The following is a 22,269-nucleotide window of genomic DNA, read 5'->3' as shown; positions in this document are numbered from 1 at the left end:
TACAAGAGATATTTTTGACTGTGCATAAATCACTGGGATAGTGGCTGAAAAAACTGAGCTGCAAACTGAAAAAGATGATATCCCTCTCTTGTTGCTGCTTGAATGTAATTAAGTTGTATGAAATTTATTTTAGGTTCTCAGTTTAACTTTTGTTCCCTTTATAGAATTTTCTTGCCCATCTTTAGATCCATATAAAATAGGGTTAAGTGGCATTATAAGAAGGATTTGCAATTTTTTTCCTAAGTACACATACATTATTAATGCTTTTACATCCATTTCTTACCATTTTTTTCTACCCTTACTTCTTACTGATTCTCTTAAAAGCACAATGATCTTATCTCCATTCTTATCTGTTTTAAATTTTGCTAAGTATTTGTCTTTTTTGACCACCATTTGTTTTGTAAAACTCTTTTTCTCAAAAAAAAAACACAAAAAACTTTTTCTCTTGTGGTTTCTATTGGCATTATACAAATCCATCAGCTTATTATTATTTTTTTTAATCAATATCTTCTCTTTTACTCCCTCTTCTTGGACTCTGAAAGTGTCATGCAAAGACTCAGAGAAAGAGATAACCAAAACAGGCCAAGGCCTAAAAGCGAAAGGAAGCTTCTGGAGATGCTAGGATAGGGTGCTCGTTTTGATAATGTTGTAATTCTCGTGACTGGACTGTCTGTTCCTTTCTGTCTTCTTTCATTAGAGAACCTCTAGTTTGTCAGGTTTAAGCTGTCACCCTTGGGAAGTTATTTCTAATGTTTTTGTACTTCCCTAGTCGATTTGCCCACTTGCGGTAGTACTCATTAATTTTTCAAGTTGGTATAATTTATGTCAGTACTACTATTACTGCAAGAAAGATTTTTCACGTGTGCCTTGAAAGTATATGTTAAAGAGCTTTTGGAGCATTCTAGGAATTCTCATGGTAACTTTCACTTCCTGTTTGGGTGGATAGACATTTCTTATCCATGCAGTCCTTGTTTGCCCAGTAATCTGAGCCTATGTCGGTGACTGCATGCTGAAGCCATGCAAAGCAATCCTAATATAAAATCAATGGGAAAAATAATCACAATTGCTCCATGACATTTTTTTTTTAAAGATTTTATTTATTTATTTGACAGATTGAGATTACAGGTAGGCAGAGAGGCAGGCAGAGAGAGAGGAGGAAGCAGGCTCCTTGCTGAACAGAGAGCCCGGTGTGGGGCTCCATCCCAGGACTCTGAGATCATGACCTGAGCCGAAGGCAGAGGCTTTAACCCACTGAGCCACCCAGGCGCCCCTCCATGACATTTTTTTGTCAAAACATTAAAAACTCTCTCACTATTGGTTATACATGTAGAGGAAATGGGGGGAAAAAAACCCACGGTAAAACTTATAGTTATTTCATAGGCTGTAATCGATGCATTAAAAGCATTGAGAATTAAACTTTTTTCTTTTTCTTTTTGTAAAGACTTTATCCAGAGTAGTTTGAACAGTGCTTGTCACTTTCTTGTCATCGTATAACTTGGGATATAGAGTGAGCATCTCTTCTATGTTTTGGTGAATTGCCGTACTCTTGAGTTTGTATTGGCTTCCGATGTTTTATCCTTTGCACTTTTAATGTTGTGGCATTCCTTTCATTCAAAGGTATTTGCCAGCGTCATTTTCTCTGAAATGTTTTCGTTCTTTCTGTCACAATGTTTTTATTACAGCAGCTATTTCTAGAATCTATTTACATTAGATTTGAAAAATCACTTTTGGTGTTACCACTTCTTGTGGGTTTTTTGCTGCAGTTTTTTTTTTTTTTTTAATTTTATTTTTTACAAACATATATATTTTTTTCCCCCAGGGGTACAGGTCTGTGAATCGCCAGGTTTACACACTTCACAGCACTCACCATAGCACATGCCCTCCCCAATGTCCATAACCCCACCCCCCCAACCCCCCTCCCCCCAGCAACCCTCAGTTTGTTTTGTGAGATTAAGAGTCACTTATGGTTTATCTCCCTCCCAATCCCATCTTGCTTCATTTACTCTTCTCCTACCCCCTTAACCCCCCATGTTGCTTCTCCTCTCCCTCATATCAGGGAGATCATATGATAGTTGTCTTTCTCCGATTGACTTATTTCGCTAAGCATGATAGCCTCTAGTTCCATCCACATTGTCGCAAATGGCAAGATTTCATTTCTTTTGATGGCTGCATAGTATTCCATTGTGTATATATACCACATCTTCTTTATCCATTCGTCTGTTGATGGACATCTAGGTTCTTTCCATAGTTTGGCTATTGTAGACATTGCTGCTATAAACATTCGGGTGCACGTGCCCCTTCGGATCACTACATTTGTATCTTTAGGGTAAATACCCAGCAGTGCAATTGCTGGGTCATAGGGTAGTTCTATTTTCAACATTTTGAGGAACCTCCATGCTGTTTTCCAGAGTGGTTGCACCAGCTTGCATTCCCACCAACAGTGTAGGAGGGTTCCCCTTTCTCCGCATCCTTGCCAGCATCTGTCATTTCCTGACTTGTTAATTTTAGCCATTCTGACTGGTGTGAGGTGGTATCTCATTGTGGTTTTGATTTGTATTTCCCTGATGCCGAGTGATATGGAACACTTTTTCATGTGTCTGTTGGCCATCTGGATGTCTTCTTTGCAGAAATGTTTGTTCATGTCTTCTGCCCATTTCTTGATTGCATTATTTGTTCTTTGGGTGTTGAGTTTTCTAAGTTCTTTATAGATTCTGGACACTAGCCCTTTATCTGATATGTCGTTTGCAAATATCTTCTCCCATTCTGTCAGTTGTCTTTTGGTTTTGTTAACTGTTTCCTTTGCTGTGTAAAAGCTTTTGATCTTGATAAAATCCCAATAGTTCATTTTTGCCCTTGCTTCCATTGCCTTTGGCGATGTTCCTAGGAAGATGTTGCTGCGGCTGAGGTCAAAGAGGTTGCTGCCTGTGTTCTCCTCAAGGATTTTGATGGATTCCTTTCTCACATTGAGGTCCTTCATCCATTTGGAGTCTATTTTCGTGTGTGGTATAAGGAAATGATCCAATTTCATTTTTCTGCATGTGGCTATCCAATTTTCCCAACACCATTTATTGAAGAGGCTGTCTTTTTTCCATTGGACATTCTTTCCTGCTTTGTCGAAGATTAGTTGACCAAAGAGTTGAGGGTCTATTTCTGGGCTCTCTATTCTGTTCCATTGATCGATGTGTCTGTTTTTGTGCCAGTACCATGCTGTCTTGATGATGACAGCTTTGTAATAGAGCTTGAAGTCCGGAATTGTGATGCCACCAACTCTGGCTTTCTTTTTCAATATTCCTTTGGCTATTCGCGGTCTTTTCTGGTTCCATATAAATTTTAGGATTATTTGTTCCATTTCTTTGAAAAAAATGGATGGTACTTTGATAGGAATTGCATTAAATGTGTAGATTGCTTTAGGTAGCATAGACATTTTCACAATATTTATTCTTCCAATCCAGGCGCATGGAACATTTTTCCATTTCTTTGTGTCTTCCTCAATTTCTTTCATGAGTACTTTATAGTTTTCTGTGTATAGATTCTTAGTCTCTTTGGTTAGGTTTATTCCTAGGTATCTTATAGTTTTGGGTGCAATTGTAAATGGGATGGACTCCTTAATTTCTCTTTCTTCTGTCTTGTCGTTGGTGTAGAGAAATGTGACTGATTTCTGTGCATTGATTTTATATCCTGACACTTTACTGAATTCCTGTACAAGTTCTAGCAGTTTTGGAGTGGAGTCTTTTGGGTTTTCCACATATAGTATCATATCATCTGCGAAGAGTGATAGTTTGACTTCTTCTTAGCCGATTTGGATGCCTTTAATTTCCTTTTGTTGTCCGATTGCTGAGGCTAGGACTTCTAGTACGATGTTGAATAGCAGTGGTGATAACGGACATCCCTGCCGTGTTCCTGACCTTAGCAGAAAAGCTTTCAGTTTTTCTCCATTGAGAATGATATTTGCGATGGGTTTTTCGTAGATGGCTTTGATAATATTGAGGTATGTGCCCTCTATCCCTACACTTTGAAGAGTTTTGATCAGGAAGGGATGCTGTACTTTGTCAAATGCTTTTTCAGCATCTATTGAGAGTATCATATGGTTCCTGTTCTTTCTTTTATTAATGTGTTGTATCACATTGATTGATTTGTGGATGTTGAACCAACCTTGCAGACCTGGAATAAATCCCACTTGGTCATGGTGAATAATCCTTTTAATGTACTGTTGAATCCTATTGGCTAGTATTTTGGTGAGAATTTTTGCATCTGTGTTCATCAAGGATATTGGTCTGTAGTTCCCTTTTTTGATGGGATCCTTGTCTGGTTTTGGGATCAAGGTGATGCTGGCCTCATAAAATGAGTTTGGAAGTTTTCCTTCCATTTCTATTTTTTGGAACAGTCTCAGGAGAATAGGAATTAGTTCTTCTTTAAATGTTTGGTAGAATTCCCCCTGGAAGCCGTCTGGCCCTGGGCTTTTGTTTGTTTGGAGATTTTTGATGACTGTTTCAATCTCTTTACTGGTTATGGGTCTGTTCAGGCTTTCTATTTCTTCCTGGTTCAGTTGTGGTAGTTTATATGTCTCTAGGAATGCATCCATTTCTTCCAGATTGTCAAATTTGTTGGCATAGAGTTGCTCATAATATGTTCTTATAATTGTCTGTATTTCTTTGGTGTTAGTTGTGATCTCTCCTCTTTCATTCATGATTTTATTTATTTGGGTCCTTTCTCTTCTCTTTTTGATAAGTCTGGCCAGGGGCTTATCAATCTTATTAATTCTTTCAAAGAACCAGCTCCTAGTTTCGTTGATTTGTTCTATTGTTTTTTTGGTTTCTATTTCATTGATTTCTGCTCTGATCTTTATGATTTCTCTTCTCCTGCTGGGTTTAGGGTTTCTTTCTTGTTCTTTCTCCAGCTCCTTTAGGTGTAGGGTTAGGTTGTGTACTTGAGACCTTTCTTGTTTCTTGAGAAAGGCTTGTATTGCTATATATTTTCCTCTCAGGACTGCCTTTGTTGTGTCCCACAGACTTTGAACCGTTGTATTTTCATTATCATTTGTTTCCATGAATTTTTTCAATTCTTCTTTAATTTCCTGGTTGACCCATTCATTCCTTAGAAGGATGCTGTTTAGTCGCCATGTATTTGGGTTCTTTCCAAATTTCCTCTTGTGATTGAGTTCTAGCTTCAGAACATTGTGGTCTGAAAGTATGCAGGGAATGATCCCAATCTTTTGATACCGGTTGAGACCTGATTTAGGACCCAGGATGTGATCTATTCTGGAGAATGTTCCATGTGCACTAGAGAAGAATGTGTATTCCGTTGCTTTGGGATGAAATGCTCTGAATATATCTGTGATATCCATCTGGTCCAGTGTGTCATTTAAGGCCTTTATTTCCTTGTTGATCTTTTGCTTGGATGATCTGTCCATTTCAATGAGGGGAGTGTTAAAGTCCCCTACTATTATTGTATGATTGTCGATGTGTTTCTTTGATTTTGTTATTAATTGGTTTATATAGTTGGCTGCTCCCACGTTAGGGGCATAGATATTTACAATTGTTAGATCTTCTTGTTGGACAGATCCTTTGAGTATGATATAGTGTCCTTCCTCATCTCTTATTATAGTCTTTGGCTTAAAATCTAATTGATCTGATATAAGGATTGCCACTCCTGCTTTCTTCTGATGTCCATTAGCATGGTAAATTCTTTTCCACCCCCTCACTTTAAATCTGAAGGTGTCTTCGGGTTTAAAATGAGTTTCTTATAGGCAACATATAGATGGGTTTTGGTTTTTTATCCATTCTGATACCCTGTGTCTTTTGATTGGGGCATTTAGCCCATTAACATTCAGGGTAACTATTGAGATATGAATTTAGTGCCATTGTATTGCCTGTAAGGTGACTGTTATTGTATTTTGTTTCTGTTCCTTTCTGATCTACTACTTTTAGGCTCTCTCTTTGCTTAGAGGACCCCTTTCAATATTTCCTGTAGAGCTGGTTTGGTGTTTGCAAATTCTTTCAGTTTTTCTTTGTCCTGGAAGCTTTTAATCTCTCCTTCTATTTTCAATGATAGCCTAGGTGGATATAGTATTCTGGGCTGCATGTTTTTCTCATTTAGTACTCTGAATATATCATGCCAGCTCTTTCTGGCCTGCCAGGTCTCTGTGGATAAGTCTGCTGCCAATCTAATATTTTTACCATTGTATGTTACAGACTTCTTCTCCCGGGCTGCTTTCAGGATTTTCTCTTTGTCACTAAGACTTGTAAATTTTACTCTTAGGTGACGGGGTGTGGACCTATTCTTATTGATTTTGAGGGGGTTCTCTGAACCTCCTGGATTTTGATGTTTGTTCACTTTTCCATATTGGGGAAATTCTCTCCAATAATTCTCTCCAATATACCTTCTGCTCCCCTCTCTCTTTCTTCTTCTTCTGGAATCCCAATTATTCTAATGTTGTTTCTTCTTATGGTGTCACTTATGTCTCGAATTCTTCCCTTGTGATCCAGTAGCTGTTTGTCCCTCTTTTGCTCAGCTTCTTTATTCTCTGTCATTTGGTCTTCTATATCGCTAATTCTTTCTTCTGCCTCATTTATGCTAGCAGTGAGAGCCTCCATTTTTGATTGCACCTCATTAATAGCTTTTTTTATTTCAACTTGATTAGATTTTAGTTCTTTTATTTCTCCAGAAAGGGCTTTTATATCTCCTGAGAGGGTTTCTCTAATATCTTCCATGACTTTTTCGAGCCCAGCTAGAATCTTGAGAATCGTCATTCTGAACTCTAGATCTGACATATTACCAATGTCTGTATTGATTAGGTCCCTAGCCTTCGGTACTGCCTCTTGTTCTTTTTTTTGTGGTGAATTTTTACGCCTTGTCATTTTGTCCAGATAAGAGTATATGGAGGAACAAGTAAAATACCAAAAGGGTGGCAACAACCCCAGGAAAATATGCTTTAGCCAAATCAGAAGAGATCCCAAATCGTGAGGGGGGGTAAGGGGATAAAAAGAGGTTCAGAAAGAAAAAAAAAAAAAAGAAAAAAGAAACAAATAAAAAAAGAAAACCAATAATGAAAAAAATATAAAAAGGAAAAAAATATATATATTAGATAAACTAGTTAAAAAACGTTAAAAAAGAAAAGGTTAAAAGTTTAAAAATTTAGCAGAAGAAGAGAAAAAAAATTGAAAAAGAAAAAAAAATTAACTGCATGGCTAAAGAATCATGGGGAGAAAGCCATGAGTTCCGTGCTTTGCTTTCTCCTCCTCTGGAATTCCGCTGCTCTCCTTGGTATTGAAACTGCACTCCTCGTAAGTGAACTTGGTCCTGGCTGGGTTTCTTGTTGATCTTCTGGGGGAGGGGCCTGTTGTAGTGATTCTCAAGTGTCTTTGCCCCAGGCGGAGTTGCACCGCCCTTACCAGGGGCCGGGCTGAGTAATCCGCTTGGGTTTGCTTTCGGGAGCTTTTGTTCCCTGAGCGCTTTCCGTAGAGTCCGGAGGACGGGAATGAAGATGGCGGCCTCCCGGTCTCTGGTCCGGAGGAGCCGAGAGCCCGGGGTCCCACTCCTCAGTGCGCCCTCAGAGAACAGCGCCCAATTACTCCCGTCACCCTGGCCTCCGGCCGCGCTCCGAGCTCACCGAGCCTGCGACCGGTTCAAGGTAACCCCGAGCTGTGAGCTCACTCCTCGGCTCTGTCTCTGTAGCCGGCTTCCCGGTTCTAATACCTGCAAGCTCTGCGACACTCAGACACCCCGATCCTTCTGTGACCCTGCGGGACCTGAGGCCATGCTGACCCCGCGTGGGCTTCACCCCGGTTTAGCCTCTGGAGCGATGTCCCTCAGTGGAACAGACTTTTAAAAGTCCTGATTTCGTGCTCCGTTGCTCCGCCGCTTGCTGGGAGCCGGCCCCTCCCCCCACGGTCTATCTTCCCGTCGCTTTGGATTCTCTTCTCCGCCAGTCCTACCTTTCAGAAAGTGGTTGATTTTCTATTTCTAGAATTGCTGTTCTTCTTCTCTTCGATCTCCCATTGGATTTGTAGGTGTTTGCAATCTTTAGATAAGCTATCTAGCTGATCTCCCGCAACCTGAAGTAGTCTCAGCCTGCTGCTTCTCCGCCATCTTGACTCCTCAGCTTTTGCTCCAGTTTTATTTATATTTTATTTTTTCCCTTTTGCCCATTTCCTCTTCCTATTACCTATTTTTGTAAAATATCGTGGATTTATCACTGGGAGAAAAGAAGGAAACACAATTACACGTTTGTCTTCTATTCATATGAGCTGAATGAAAAACAAATGTGCAGTGACCAATCAGCAAACTTGGACAGTAGCAATGCGATCGGTTGCTGGTCGTGATACACATCTTTGGTTTATGTAGTGATTTGCAATCCGAGAGGCTAGCAGTGAAGTTTTACTTTATGCGATTATGGTTAATTAATAAGCCTTGGTAACTGGAGTTTGAACCATGTTTTGGGAGACCAGGAGTTCTTGAAACCATGGTAACTGAAATCTGCATATCAGAACCATGCAAAGAACCGCCTGCATTGAATTTCTTACCCTGGGAGCATTATTGCTCTCAGTCATGTGGCAAGTCTGAGAAACTGAAAGTGCAATTGAGCTGTAATCTATTATAATTGATTATAATTGAGCTAGGGCTGGAGAGGTAGGCATAGCTATGTGGAGGACTTTGTAAATCATGTCGGGGTGTTCGGACTTTTTCATAACAATAATTAGACATTAAAGGCTTTAAGGAAGGAGGAGACGTGGTGCCATCTGTGTTAGTAAAGTACTCCGGCTACAGCAGAGTAGACAGATTTGAGAAGAGTGTAGTTACGAGGGGGCTGCTGCAGAAGACCAGCTGAGAAATGAGAGAGGCAGTCAGGGTAGAGGAAAATGGATAGATCTGAAGGAAATTATAGAGGTAGAATCCACCTGACTGAGTTTACACTGGTGTGGTTTAGGAGAAGGGGAGAGGGAGAAAGCAATCAAGAATAATAGGTTGGGCGCCTGGGTGGCTCAGTGGGTTGGGCCGCTGCCTTCGGCTCAGGTCATGATCTCAGGGTCCTGGGATCGAGTCCCGCATCGGGCTCTCTGCTCAGCAGGGAGCCTGCTTCCCCCTCTCTCTCTCTCTGCCTGCCTCTCCATCTACTTGTGATCTCTGTCAAATAAGTAAATAAAATCTTTAAAAAAAAATGTATTAAAAAAAAAAAGAATGATAATAGGTTCCAGGCTTGGCTATACTGTAGATGGTAGCATTTAGTGACCTGTCCAGTTTAGAACATGGAAACACTTTAACATGTCAAAGTGGAAATGTTTTTTCAAAGTTGGATACATGTGTCCAGAATTCAGAAGTCTGGAGATAAAAAAAGAGTATAGAATCATCAGTGTATAGATATCAGTTCAAGCCATGAGAAAGAATGGGATTGCTTAAGGACAGTGAAAAGAACAGAAAATCTTGAACTGAATCCCAGTATTTAAAGGAACTGAGCACTGGTTTTTAAAGGCATAAGGAGCAACTGGAAAGATAGGTTCCAAGTGTTTTAAGGAGAAAGATGACAACTTTGTCATCTTTGATTCTTTTCTTACTCTTGAGAGGTCAAGTGACAACAGCAGTAGGAGCTGTCACATTTAGTAACATGCCTTTGGGGGTGTACTTACAGTGGCATGTTGGAGACAAAAAAAAAAAACAGACTGAAAAGGATTTAGAGGGCAGTAGAAAATGTGATGAGGACATAGGGACTGTCAAGTGTTGGTAAAACTTTCAGTTTATCCTTGAAGAAAAGTAAAGAAATAGATATTCCTTAATAATTTGAGGAATATCTGTGCAAACTTAAATGCTAGTGGGAAGGAACTACAGAAAAGGAGAGCTGAAAGGTGCAAGAAAGATAATCTAATCAGGGTTTGGGGTCCCTGTGGAAGTCTGAGGGATAACATTGAATTGAAAGGGCAATGCTCCTCGTGTACTCCCAGGAAGAAATGAGGGAAGACTAATGGGAATGCGAATAGTGTCCTATGTTTGCTGATGGCGTGTTTGGGAGTAATTACCCAATAATGGTTTTTATTTTCTTATTGAAGTAGGAGGTAAAATCTTTTGCTGAGGTTGTTGACAGAAAGTGGTAATAAGCACTTACCATGTTACCTGGCTCCCATGAGTTAAGCTTCAGTTACCACATTTCTCCTCCCTCCTGTGAATCCAGTTTCTTTACATAGTTCTACATTCTTTGTGGCTCTAAATGGACATGCATCCCGGAGATGACCCTTAACTTCATATCATGTAACATTCCGGTCTCCAAGAAGAGAATCTTCCCAACGTTTAGGTTGTAGTTTTATCTCCTCTCCCTCTAGCTGGGATGAATCAGACCTTCATGGTCTTTGAAGAGGGAATCATTTTTCCTAAAAATGTCACACTTTTGTGTGACTCAGTACTAAGTGAGTGGGTGTATTTTGGGGGGTAGACTTTAGTGTTTAAAATGGTGAATAAAATAGTATGGGTTTTGATTTTGACAAAATGAAAGTATTCATTGTGAGTGAATGCATTTGCTCTTCAGACAGATTGTTCTGTTTGAATTTTGGGGGATTTTAAAAAGACCCATGTTATGTATTTGTAAATGCATATATGCACACACATATCTTAACTATATAGTATGTATCAAGAATTACATAATTCTCTAAGTATATATGCTATAACAGCTGCTTGTTTGTGGTATGTCTTTCTTCTAATAAGCATGGTTTTGTTTTCAAGCATGTTCTGTAGGCGGCATACCCGGTTCCAAGAGGTGGTTCTTTGCAGTGCAGGCAATATGTGGATTTTATCAGGTAACAGAAATGAAAAAATAGCCATTAGCAAATGTCTTTGTTAATATAAATAATTTCAAGAACCCGTCATTTAATGCAATCTTTTCATGTGTTAGTTTTGCAGTTCTGACTGGGAAGAGATACATTTTGATACAGAAAATGATGAAATTGAAAATGTGCTTCAAACAAATATTGAAGAATGTTTGAGTGCTGAGTGTTTTGAGGAAGAAGATAGTAATAGCAGAGAATCATTATCCTTGGCTGAGTATGTTTACAATATCTTACTTTCTATAATATATTTCTATAATGTCTTTTTTTTTCTTTCTATAGAATCTTTAAAATGCTTAACATTAGACAGTATTTTAGCCACAAGAGTGAAGGTTAAATGTTTTAGCAGCTATCAGAAGGCAATTTTAGTTAATTGAAATTGTCAGTTCTTTATCTTGGAAGATAGGCAATTTGGGCCTTTTATTTTAATAAAACTATTTAAATTGGAAAACTGGGCATCTGAAAATGTTTAGTTTCTTAAGCTTACAAAATTGCAGGAATCATAAAAAGTGATACTCTAATTAATATGTTACTTTCCTAAACATAAATTCTGCCTGATTATGAATTTTAAGAGCTCAAATAGAAACTTTATTTAAGATTAAAAACTGGCATTCAAACTCAGACTCTAAAAATGTGATTTTCATTTTGCTATTTGAGGTTGAAATATATGATTTCTTCAATTTATGTATATCTTGAACATTTAGACACTTTAGAATGTGTAGTTTCTGAGGATTATATAGATGATTGGGTTCACTTTCAGGTTTTTTGAATTGTGGTACAAGTTGGTCCAGGTGACAAAAGTTGTGATTATTTTTTTCTTCATGAAATGTCCCATCTTGGACTCATAATTAATACCTCTCATTTTAGTCTTCCATAATATTTCATTACAAATCCCACTTCTGTTTCTTGCAGGATTCATGTATTATAATATTTCTGTAAATTACTGGACACTTTAAAAATTCTGTTTTCCTCTTTTCAAATTATATTTGTTTGTACGATTAATGAAAGGAGATCTTGTAGAACTGAGCAAAAGGTATGGAACCAGGGGTCATTAGAAGTGGTTTCTAGGTACATGATGGTGGGCCAGTCACTCCATTTCTCTGGTCCTTTATTTTCTCGTCCATAAAGTGTTGAGATCCTTTCAGGTGATTTCTAAGGTGCCTTCCCCTCTTAGACTTTTTATCATCCCAGATTTTCCCACCATTATTAAAAGATGGTGAGTAATTATTTCTAGTAAGTGACCTAATAATTATTTCCACAAGAGGGAGCTTGAAAACTATACTTTACCAGAAGATACCTTAAGTTTTCTAGACAAAGGATTTAAGTAACTTTATATTATGTTTATGTTTATGAATTTTTGAGGAAAAAAAATCATCATTTGGAGAAAATGAAAAGATTTTGAGGAATTGGAGGACATCATCATATTTCCCAACTGGGGCTGTTTTATGCCATTCAGAGAAAAGCAGTATCCTTCTTTATTAAACCCTTGGCAATACTTACTTTTAGGGTTCAGAAAAATGTTTGGTCTATTACTTAGGATTTATGTTTAATATACTAGGTATAATTTAGAGGTTTCCCCCCCTGATTTGTTAGTGTTGTTTGTTTTTGATGGTGTGGCTAAAAACTTGGACTCAGTGTGTGAATCTTAGCTTCTACACCTACTAGTTATGCGACTGAGGCAAATTTGTTTAAGGATAATAATATTAGTAGTGTCTCATGGAGTGTCATGAAGATCACATAAGATAATGCATTTAACATAATTAATAGTATCTGGCACATGGTCCATTTAATATTACCTATTACTATTATATGTAATGTGAGGGTGTGTTTTTCTAACTTACCATTTTATTTTAGCCTATATGAAGAATCTGCAGAAAATTTGCATCAGCTCTCCGATAAACTTCCTGCTCCTGGTAATATTTTATGACTGTTTTCAATAATTTATATCTTATCTTATACTTTCTATGAGTGAGTGATGAATTCAGTCTTTATGCTAGTGTTCTCACTTCTAATTTCAAAATTCAAAATGAAAAAAAATTTTTTTAGAGGGAGTGAGAGAGAGAGAATCTTAAGCAGGCACCACACCCAGTGTGGAGCCCGATGTGGGGCTCCATCTTGGGACCCTGAGATCATGACCTGAGCTGAAATCAAGAGCCATGGATGCTCAACCGCCTGAGCCACCCAGGTGCTCTGAAAAATCATTTTTTAATTGAAGCTGATACAAAACACAATCCACTACTTTAATAAAGTATATTACTGAGACATTACAGTTCTCATAATTGTTTTTATTTAAACAAAAATTGGGGCGCCTGGGTGGCTCAGTGGGTTAAAGCCTCTGTTTTCAGCTCAGGTCATGATCCTGGGGTGCTGGGATCGAGCCCTGCATTGGGCTCTCTGCTCAGCGGGGAGCCTGCTCCCCCCCCAACCGCCTGCCTCTCTGCCTACTTGTGATCTCTGTCTGCGAATAAATTAAAAAAAAAAATCTTAAACAAAAATTAGAACTTAGAAAATTAAATACCCATCACCGTTTCCTTATGTAATTATTACTGAGGAATGTTTCCTCTACATACCCTTGTTTTCCACAATATGTTCTATAGAATACTAGTCCTTTGAACGCCTCTAGGAGAAAGAAGTTCTTTAACCTAGATCATTTGGATAACATTCTTAGAAAGTGTGAGGTCTCTATATACATTATCGAGTAGAATGTTATACGTAAAAGAAGCCCTTTAGTCAGTTGTTTTTTAAAATGATTTTATTTATTTATTTGAAAGAGAGAGAGCAAGAGAGGGCACAAGTGGTGGAGAGGGAGAAGCAGGCTGCCAGTTGAGCAGGGAGCCTGATGCAGGGCTCGATCCCAGGACCCTGGAATCATGACCTGAGCTGAAGGCAGCGGTTAACTGATTGAGCCACCCAGGTGTCCCTACTCAACATCTTTTTTTACAGAGCTCCCCGTCTTTTTTTCCTACTATAATGGAAAGCATATTTTTTTAAATACTGCACCATACTATTCTTAAAACTGTATTCTGTCTTAAATTTATCTTTGTGTCAGTCACGCAGCTAGCTTTTAAATAATTTTGAAGAGCTTTCTTGAATATTGTCATCATTGAAGGTCATTTATTAGGGAGATAGTTGTTGTGTCTATTATATGTCATGTATTGTACTAGGAGCTGAGTATGTGATGATGAGTAAAGCATATGTGATTACCATGAAGGACTTGATAGCTCATCACCTAATCCTTATGTTCAAGGTCCTATTTTAGTGTAAAGGTCCTGTATGGAAAATAACTGAATACATAGATAAATAAACATCAGTTGTTGTTGTTTTTTTTTAATCTTTTTTTTTCCTTTAATTTTATTTATTTATTTGACAGACAGAGATCACAAGTAGGCAGAGAGGCAGGCAGAGAGAGAGGAGGAAGCAGGCTCCCTGCTGAGCAGAGAGCCTGATGCGGGGCTCGATTCCAGGACCCTGGGATCATGGCCTAGGGCGAAGGCAGAGGCTTTAACCCACTGAGCCACCCAGGCACCCCAATATCAGTTTTTTAAATGAATTGTGTAAAATTAAAAATATGCGTTGAAATATATAGTTGCTGTTTTGACAAATTAGAATGCTTTCATTATCAAATTTCTATTTGGTTTCTGTTTCATTTATATTATCTTTGTCCTTTGGCAAATTTATAATTTTATAAAATGTGAAGTTTCATGCAGTTATACTTTTTTTCCTTAAGAGCTAATGATGTTGTCAGTGTAATTGAGTTTTCTGAGTGTTTTATTGTCCTATAAAAAGAAATAATTTACTTGAACCTTATAATTTTATATTATTCATTCTTTTTTTTTGTAAATTAAGTATAGAAAAATATACTGAAATTGCCCAGGTTTTTTTTCTCTGTTCAGTACAACAATAGCATTGGTGATCTCAAGAGCAACATATATAATTAAGCACTGGCACATAATTGGCAAGTAATTATGATAGACTCCATTGTTTCCTGGTATATGCTAGCTATTAAAGATAACATGCCTTTAAATCAAATGATTAACATTTAGAACTTTTGAACTTCTAAAGATATGTTTTGTTTTAAAGAATTTCAGAAATTAAAGTTAAAATCCTTCTTTATCTTCCAAATAAACATAAAATTCAATGTTTAGAGTATTATTTTGAGACATATCTGATTTTAAAAAAATTATGAAAATGCCTTATTCTCTTTCTAGGTCGAGCAATGACAGATATAGTATTGTTGCCTTCGGAAAAGGATCCTCCTAGATTGAAAGACTGTCTCCCTGCTGTAGGAGCACTAAAACATCTGAAGGAATGGTATTCAGCAAAGGTTACCATAGCAGGAAATCACTGTGAAATGTAAGCTGCTTTGTTCGTATTTGCTCACAGTGTTATCTGTTTTTACAGTTAGCATGGTATCCTGTTTTTAACAGACTTAGATTTGAAGATTTTTTTTTTTTTTTAATGAGACAAGATAGTTTTATGTCCTACTGTTGTTGGAGGTTTATCTATTGAGAAGAATCTAGATTTTTCTTGTTTCATACTTTATAGTCCTGAGACATTTAAGTTTTTAGTAAATATCATCAATGCTGTTTTATAACCATTATTGAGCATTAATTATCTAAACACACTGTGTGCTTTTAAATAGGTACATATTGTCCATTGAGCACCAAGATGAATACCCTGGATACAGGGATACACTGGATTTGTTACTTGTCTGTTTTATGTGAAATGTAGAAACAAGTATGTACTGTTGTGTTTTATATTTTAGCAAGGACTAGTTGTATCCTTAAAGAAGTATTCAGTTGGATTTAACTTCATGATTTTATTCATTTAACAAGTGTTTATTGAGCACTGACTTTATGCCAAACACAGTAATAGATGCTGATGAGTTAAGAAAGCGAGGTTTGATCTAGTTCACTGAAATAGGAGAACTAGGAATGCTAATAGCCATGATCATCTGTGGCAACTGCTTCTATGCAATTCCATACAGAGCTGTAGGAGAAAAATTTTAGGAGCACCATTCTCCCTTTGAAGATAAAGGGCTGATAACTAAGTCTGTGTATCTGCGTACATGTGTATATATCAGGCACACTTCAGCTAATAAATAGTAATAGGAAAATCTGTTCTTTCATCTGTAGTGTTAAGAGTAATTCCTCTTAACAGGGATAATGAAATTAAACAGACATGTAATAGTGACTCCCTCAGAGACTGACTTCAGGAATGTTTTATAATATTAGTAGGTAAAAGCTGCGATAGAAACTTCGCATTTTTGCCTGTTAGGATTATACTTAACTATAACCTAACCGTTAAATCTAAGCAAGATATAAAACCCTAATTTAACCCATATCTAACCATCATAATCTTTTATTTGTAGAAATTGTCAGAAAATTGCAGAATACCTCTCTGCTAACGTTGTATCTTTAGAAGATCTCAAAAATGCTATTGACTCAAAGGAATTATGGAGGGGAAAGATTCAGATATGGGAAAGAAAGGTAAGTGGATTTCTCAGTTATCACAGTTTGCAAAGCAGGCCTTTTAGCTTTATTTACAGCACAGATACTTGAAATGAATTTGAATGACAATGTACCTCATAAAGATGTTCTAGAATAGCTCTAAGAATTTTGTGTGATAATAGGAGTGTTCTGCCTGTGCTAATGATACAGTAGTCATTGGCTTTATAGTGCTACTGAGTACTGAGCACTTTATGTGTGATTACATACGTGATTATTTCAACCAAAAAATAGAATTTTTAACTTTATTTTAATTATATAGTCACCATGGTTATCTTTTGGACACTGCAGCTCTAGAATCTAAGAGTCTTTTAAAAATATAGAATTTGACATTAGTTGAGTTCGTGTCGTTTATCCAAGATGCCTTATTTCATTACATGTATAGACTATTAGAAAGCTGCTTAGAACATCTCTTAACTGTAATACCACTTTTTTTTTTTTTTTAGATTTATTTATTTTTAGGGAGAGAGTGGGAGGGAGCAGCGGCCCGGACATAGGGAGAGGGAAAGAAAAATCTCAAACACACTCCTCACTGAGCGCAGAGCCCAATACTGGGCTCAGTCTTACCACCCTGAGATCATGATCTGGGCCAAAATCAAGAGTCAGATGCTTAACTGAGTGAACCACCCAGATGCCCTGTTGTAGTACTACTTTAAATGATCATTACTCTCTATTAATCAGCTCTCTGATTTTGCATAACTTTTTTTTAACCTCACAAGATCCCAGATTTCTCAACTACAAGATGAAAATATTAGATTAGTTTAACTTCTCTAATCTTAAATTTCTATGAGGTTCCAGTTCTATTTTGGCATCTTTTATGATGAATGAGTATGTTTAGTGGCTTTTATAAGTTGTGTGCTTGTTAAAGCAAGTATCTAGTATTTTACATATTTTTGAATATAGGCAAAACTAAATAAAATTTCTTGGGACACCTGGGTGTCTCAGTTGATTAAGCATATGCCTTTGGCTCAGGTCATGATCCTGGGGTCCTGGGATCGAGTCCCACACTGGGCTCCTTATTCAGTGAGGAGCCTGCTTCTCCCTTTGCCTGCTGCTTCCCCAGCTTGTGCTCTCCCTCTCTCTGACAAATAAATAAGTAAAATCTTTTAAAAAAATACCAAAAATCTTGTAAAGTTTCTCAGTGTTTGTTCAGGGTGACTTGGGAATATGAGTTGAGTCTTGTGTTTCTATAAAGATTTATTGCACTAATTACTAGATTTTTTTTCCTTTTCGATTCACCCTTGACTATGGCTTAATAAAACTTCTAATAAGATAATAGGACTTAATGTGATTGGGTCCTTCTTGCTGATTTACATGCTGTCTCATCCTTACCTTAGGAAATACCAGTCTGCAGGTAACCCTTCTCTACAAGTGGTTTTAATGTAAACAAACCACATAGCCATCTGGAAGTGTGTAGGATAGAATTAGCTAGAATTGTTTTCGTATACATTTTTTTAAACTACATGTTTGCATATACAAAATAATGGCAGAGTTCTCTTCATGTGATTCTTTTACTCTTTTATGAATAGGACATTAAATGTTTATATCGCCACAAGATGAATGTAAAACTTGAAATCACTTGTTTTGGTGGAGAATAGCTTTTAGGGTAGAGGCATTATAGTGATTAAAACAGATTCTGGAGTTAGAGTGTCTGCATTCAAATACCTACTCTATTTCTTGCTAGTTTTTTGTGACACATTGGGTAATAGTTAGCCTTTTGGTGCCACAGTTGCCTTCATGTGTAAGATAGGTATCATAATAGCTTCTATCTTATAGATTTTTATGAATGTTAAATTATGTAAAGCACAAAGTAACCACTCATTAAATGTTAGTATCATTGTTACCATTACTAGGAGTACCCTTACTATTACTGCTTCTGCAGGAACTGATCTTTTCATCAACAACTTATTTTGAAAGCAAACTATGTGTTAGGCCCTGTCCTAAGAATTTGTTTAAATAAGACAGATAAGCGCTGTTTTTGCAGAACTTGCAGAGTGATAGGAAGCCAGATATTGAACAAGTATATGTAAAGGAGATTGTTTGGCTCTGTGGTTGCACAGAATGGGCTTAGTATACTCTTGTGGGCTGGTATAGAGCCGAGGAGAGCTTTTCATGAGAAGATCCATCTGTAAGTTAAAACAGGAAGGATGTGTACATAAATGGAAGAACCACATTTTGAGTTGAGGAAATCAAAAATGTTATTTCTTGGGGCACCTGTGTGGCTCAGTGGGTTAAAGCCTCTGCCTTCGGCTCAGGTCATGATCTCAGAGTCCTGGGATCAAGCCCCTCATCGGGCTCTCTGCTCAGCGGAGAGCCTGCTTCCTACTCTCTCTCTCTCTCTCTCTGCCTGCCTCTCTGCCTACTTGTGATCTCTGTCAAATAAATAAAATCTTTTAAAAAAATGTTTTTTTCTTGTGGTTTTTTTCTCAATTTTTACATTGCAATAAGATGTATTGGTCTTTGTAAGTTTATTCATGGTATTTATAACTATGTTCTTTTGATTTCTTTTCAGTTTGGATTTGAAATTAGTTTTCCTGAATTTTGTTTAAAGGGAGTCACACCCAAGAATTTTAGTACATCTAATTTAAATCCTTGCATTCTTGACAAAAAGGTAATACCATCAAAGGATAAGAATATTTTACCAAAGGTAATCTATATTTAATTCATTTTGCAGTCATTCATTCATGCATATTTTTGTTCTTAAAAGATATGTTTGACTCTTGAAATTACCGTTTCTAATATATGTGCTTAAATGGGCTCACTGGTGTAATTTTTATTATAATTATAAGTAAGCACTTAAATTATACTATGTTATCATCATTGAATGTTGGCAAAACTATTGTTATTTTATTTTTAAAATGGAATGATCCTAACTTTAGATCGTTATAGGCCTGAAACTTCCTTTGGTGAGGCCTTTGCTATCGGAACTTTCTGAGACTTGGTGTGGAGGGAATATGATACTCTGGAAAGAGAACAGGCTTTGATGTTAGGTAGACCTGGGTTTGAAATCTGACTCTGTCACCTCTAAGGCGTTGTAACCTGCAGAGATTGACTAACTCATTTGTGAAATGAAGACAGTAACACACTTACACCTTACAAAGTTATTATGAAGGTTAAATGAGGAAAGGGATCACAGTACCTTCATTCACAGTTTAAGAAGTATTAGCTTGTGTCCCATATCTCCATAGATTCATTCTTAAAATGTAAATAAATATGAAATACAACAATTTAAAAGGGTTTAGTTAGTTGACTTTTTTTTTTTACATTGGAAAAAATAACATAAGGTGTTTATATAGAAGCCTTTAGAAATTCACTTTAAAAGACCCAGTTAGAAAAAAATTTTAAAAAGACAAAAAAAAAAAAAGACTCAATTCAAGAATGTACAAAACAATAGTCCTTGAAGTTACAAGGATGTCAGATCGATGGGTAATATTTTCTGATCAAAGTGTAGTACAAAAAAGGGCATATTTCTGATGGGAACACATTTCCCGATAGTTGTTTCGAATTGCTTACTTTAAGTAACCTACCATGGCCATCTTTCACAGGAATATTAGATTCTTTTCTAAAGATTGTAAGATCGATAACCTCAATGTCTCTTCTTTCGTAGTACACCATTTAAGTATGAATAATGTATTTAATGTTGCTGCTATTGACAGGAATCTTAGGGTACCATCTAAGAGGTACCATCTCTCTCTCTCTCTGTGTGTGTATACTGTATATATATATGTGTGTGTATTTATGTACACATAATATACACACAATTATATATGGTGAAATTACTCAGCTTTCTTCAAGTTTAAAACGTTGGGTAGTCTCCTCAAGATGTGTTTGTTATTCTCTGCTCTTCTTGTGAAGTATTGTAGCCTCCACTTCTAAAATATTTGTCCTCCTTTACTAGCTCACTGGTAGCTTAGCTTTAGACTCCACCCAAAGAAATCCTGCAATTTTATTTCTCTGAGCGGGGCTGTCTTTGTGAATTAGGATACTCGGCTTCACTAGTGCTCTTAACTTCTTCAGCATTTATTTCAAGGATTGTTTTTTAATCTCATCATACCACTCCATCAAAGTTCATCCTGGAGAATCTTCTCTTTCTCTCGGTCTTGCAAATCCTCTAAGTTTGGTTTCTTTGGTATCCTAGCCTCTTGGGTCACCTGTCTGTCTTACTGAAAATAATCACAAAAAGTTGAGAACTCTTGTCTTCCTTTGCTTGTCTCTTTCTGGACTCATTTTTCCATCTGTCAAAACTCTTTTCAGTTACTGAGAAATGTCTGTGTCTCTACTCTGAAGGGTAGAATTAAAATGGAAAAAATTCTTGTCTGCTATAGAGGATTTCATTTTTGGCTTGCATAATTTGTAAACACCTGCTTTTGAAGATCCATTTTAAAATTTTAAACTCTAATCACTAATTTGTTCGCTTTTATTTTATTTATAGAATTTAAAGTTTACATAATCTTATTTCTTTTCTAGGTTTTCCATTATTATGGCCCTGCTTTAGGATTTGTGCAGATGATAAAATTATCAGATCTACCCTCCTGCTATATGTCGGATATTGAATTTGAGTTGTATCCTTTTATTTACATGTTCATTTTAGATTACATTTTTCTTTGTCAAGTGGAATGTTGGAATGTTTCCTCCACATCTAGATATTTGACCATGCTGGGGCTTTTTTTCCCTTTAATAACATTCAGTATGTTTTTTGTTGCCATGGCTTTAAGAGAAGTTGTACAACTTTCAAAAGGAAAAAGTCCTCCTTCAAGTACTATATGCTTCTAGAATAGGCATGATATTGCTACTCATTGCTAACAGGGTAGGGAGGATAGAGAATGTGAGGAATATGTGGAGAAAAACAGAGTAATTTACAGACTCCTGAAATGTACACGTTTCTCTTGCCATTGGCAGGATGGATATATAAGCAGCAGTCCACTGTATCTTATATACTTCGGTAAATACAAATGCCATCTCATATATCTGCAAATATTCAACATATTTTAGACTCTCTTTTAAGAAAAATGATTTTTCTTAATACACCTAAGAACAGAACATTTTATATAAAAAGAAATTTTTATATTTATATAAATATAAATATATTTATATTTTATAAGAACACTAGCATAGTGTTCTTAAAATTTGTGTAGAAATTATAGTTTTTACAAATCTCTTTCTCTGATAGTTTCTAGGGATGCGCTTCATAGAAGCACTTTCTTCTTGGTGTATTTTCAGCATTAGAAAAATGCTTTTCCTTAAGAAAAGGAGCAACTATGAATTCCTACAGTTAAAATTTTTAGTAAATTAATCTAAGCACCTTGTGAATTAGACCACCAGACTGGATTTAGGGAGTAGTATTGTTTCATGGTCACCATTCTATCATTTCCTTAACTCCTTAGTTCAGAGGGTTGACAAAAAACAATACCAGACAGAATTCCATGTTGTTTCTCGAGCAGATTTCTTCTCTGCGTGGGAAGGTATAGGTTTTTCACTTTGTTTTTAACTTAACGTTTAAGGGTGGGTGAGAAAAGGGACTATAGTTTGATAATCTGTTTTTGCATAATAATTTTGCTTCTTTAATAGAACAAAGGATTTTGGTCCTAATAGATATTAAGGTAACTTTGAACTTCCCATAATAACACCAAAGTACTCTGCAGACATGAAATGATGTTAAGTTTTTAGAAGAGATTTTCAAAAATAAGCTTCATGACTGGTAATTTTGTTAGTTTTAAAATTTGAAGACATGTTAGATTATTGTTAACCTATTCCTTCAACATCTGATTTCAGTTATGTGAGAAGATATTCTCGTGCTTGCATTATCTTTTTTATGGTAGGACAGGTGGGTGGAAGTGAGAGAAACTTCTAAAGCCTCACTGTATTATCATTTGTAAGTTTTCAGTTGTTTTTTTTTTTTTTTAAGATCTTATTTATTTATTTGTCAGAGAGAAAGAGAGAGAGAGAGAGAAAGC

At 36.6% G+C, this 22,269-nt stretch overlaps 1 protein-coding gene across 4 annotated transcripts in view; it reads left to right on the top strand.

Moving 5' to 3' along the window:
- Positions 1–22,269, top strand: part of MTBP (MDM2 binding protein) — an 83,733-nt gene that overhangs the window by 1,173 nt on the left and 60,291 nt on the right. For 3 of the 4 annotated variants that reach the window (XM_032858412.1, XM_032858411.1, XM_032858410.1), the window contains exons 3-10: positions 10,708–10,781; positions 10,877–11,025; positions 12,663–12,721; positions 15,017–15,161; positions 16,180–16,297; positions 18,828–18,962; positions 20,783–20,877; positions 21,705–21,777. In XM_032858412.1, the coding sequence (XP_032714303.1) occupies positions 10,708–10,781; positions 10,877–11,025; positions 12,663–12,721; positions 15,017–15,161; positions 16,180–16,297; positions 18,828–18,962; positions 20,783–20,877; positions 21,705–21,777 (848 nt within the window). The remainder of the gene's footprint in view (positions 1–10,707; positions 10,782–10,876; positions 11,026–12,662; positions 12,722–15,016; positions 15,162–16,179; positions 16,298–18,827; positions 18,963–20,782; positions 20,878–21,704; positions 21,778–22,269) is intronic. The other variant, XM_032858413.1, reaches the window with a different exon arrangement.

This window comes from Lontra canadensis, unplaced genomic scaffold, assembly GCF_010015895.1.
Source record: "Lontra canadensis isolate GAN:19392208 unplaced genomic scaffold, GSC_riverotter_1.0 scaffold15, whole genome shotgun sequence".
Classification (NCBI taxonomy): Eukaryota; Metazoa; Chordata; class Mammalia; order Carnivora; family Mustelidae; genus Lontra; species Lontra canadensis.
The sequence above is the reverse complement of the archived record's forward strand: the minus strand, read 5'-3'. Positions and strand labels throughout refer to the sequence as shown.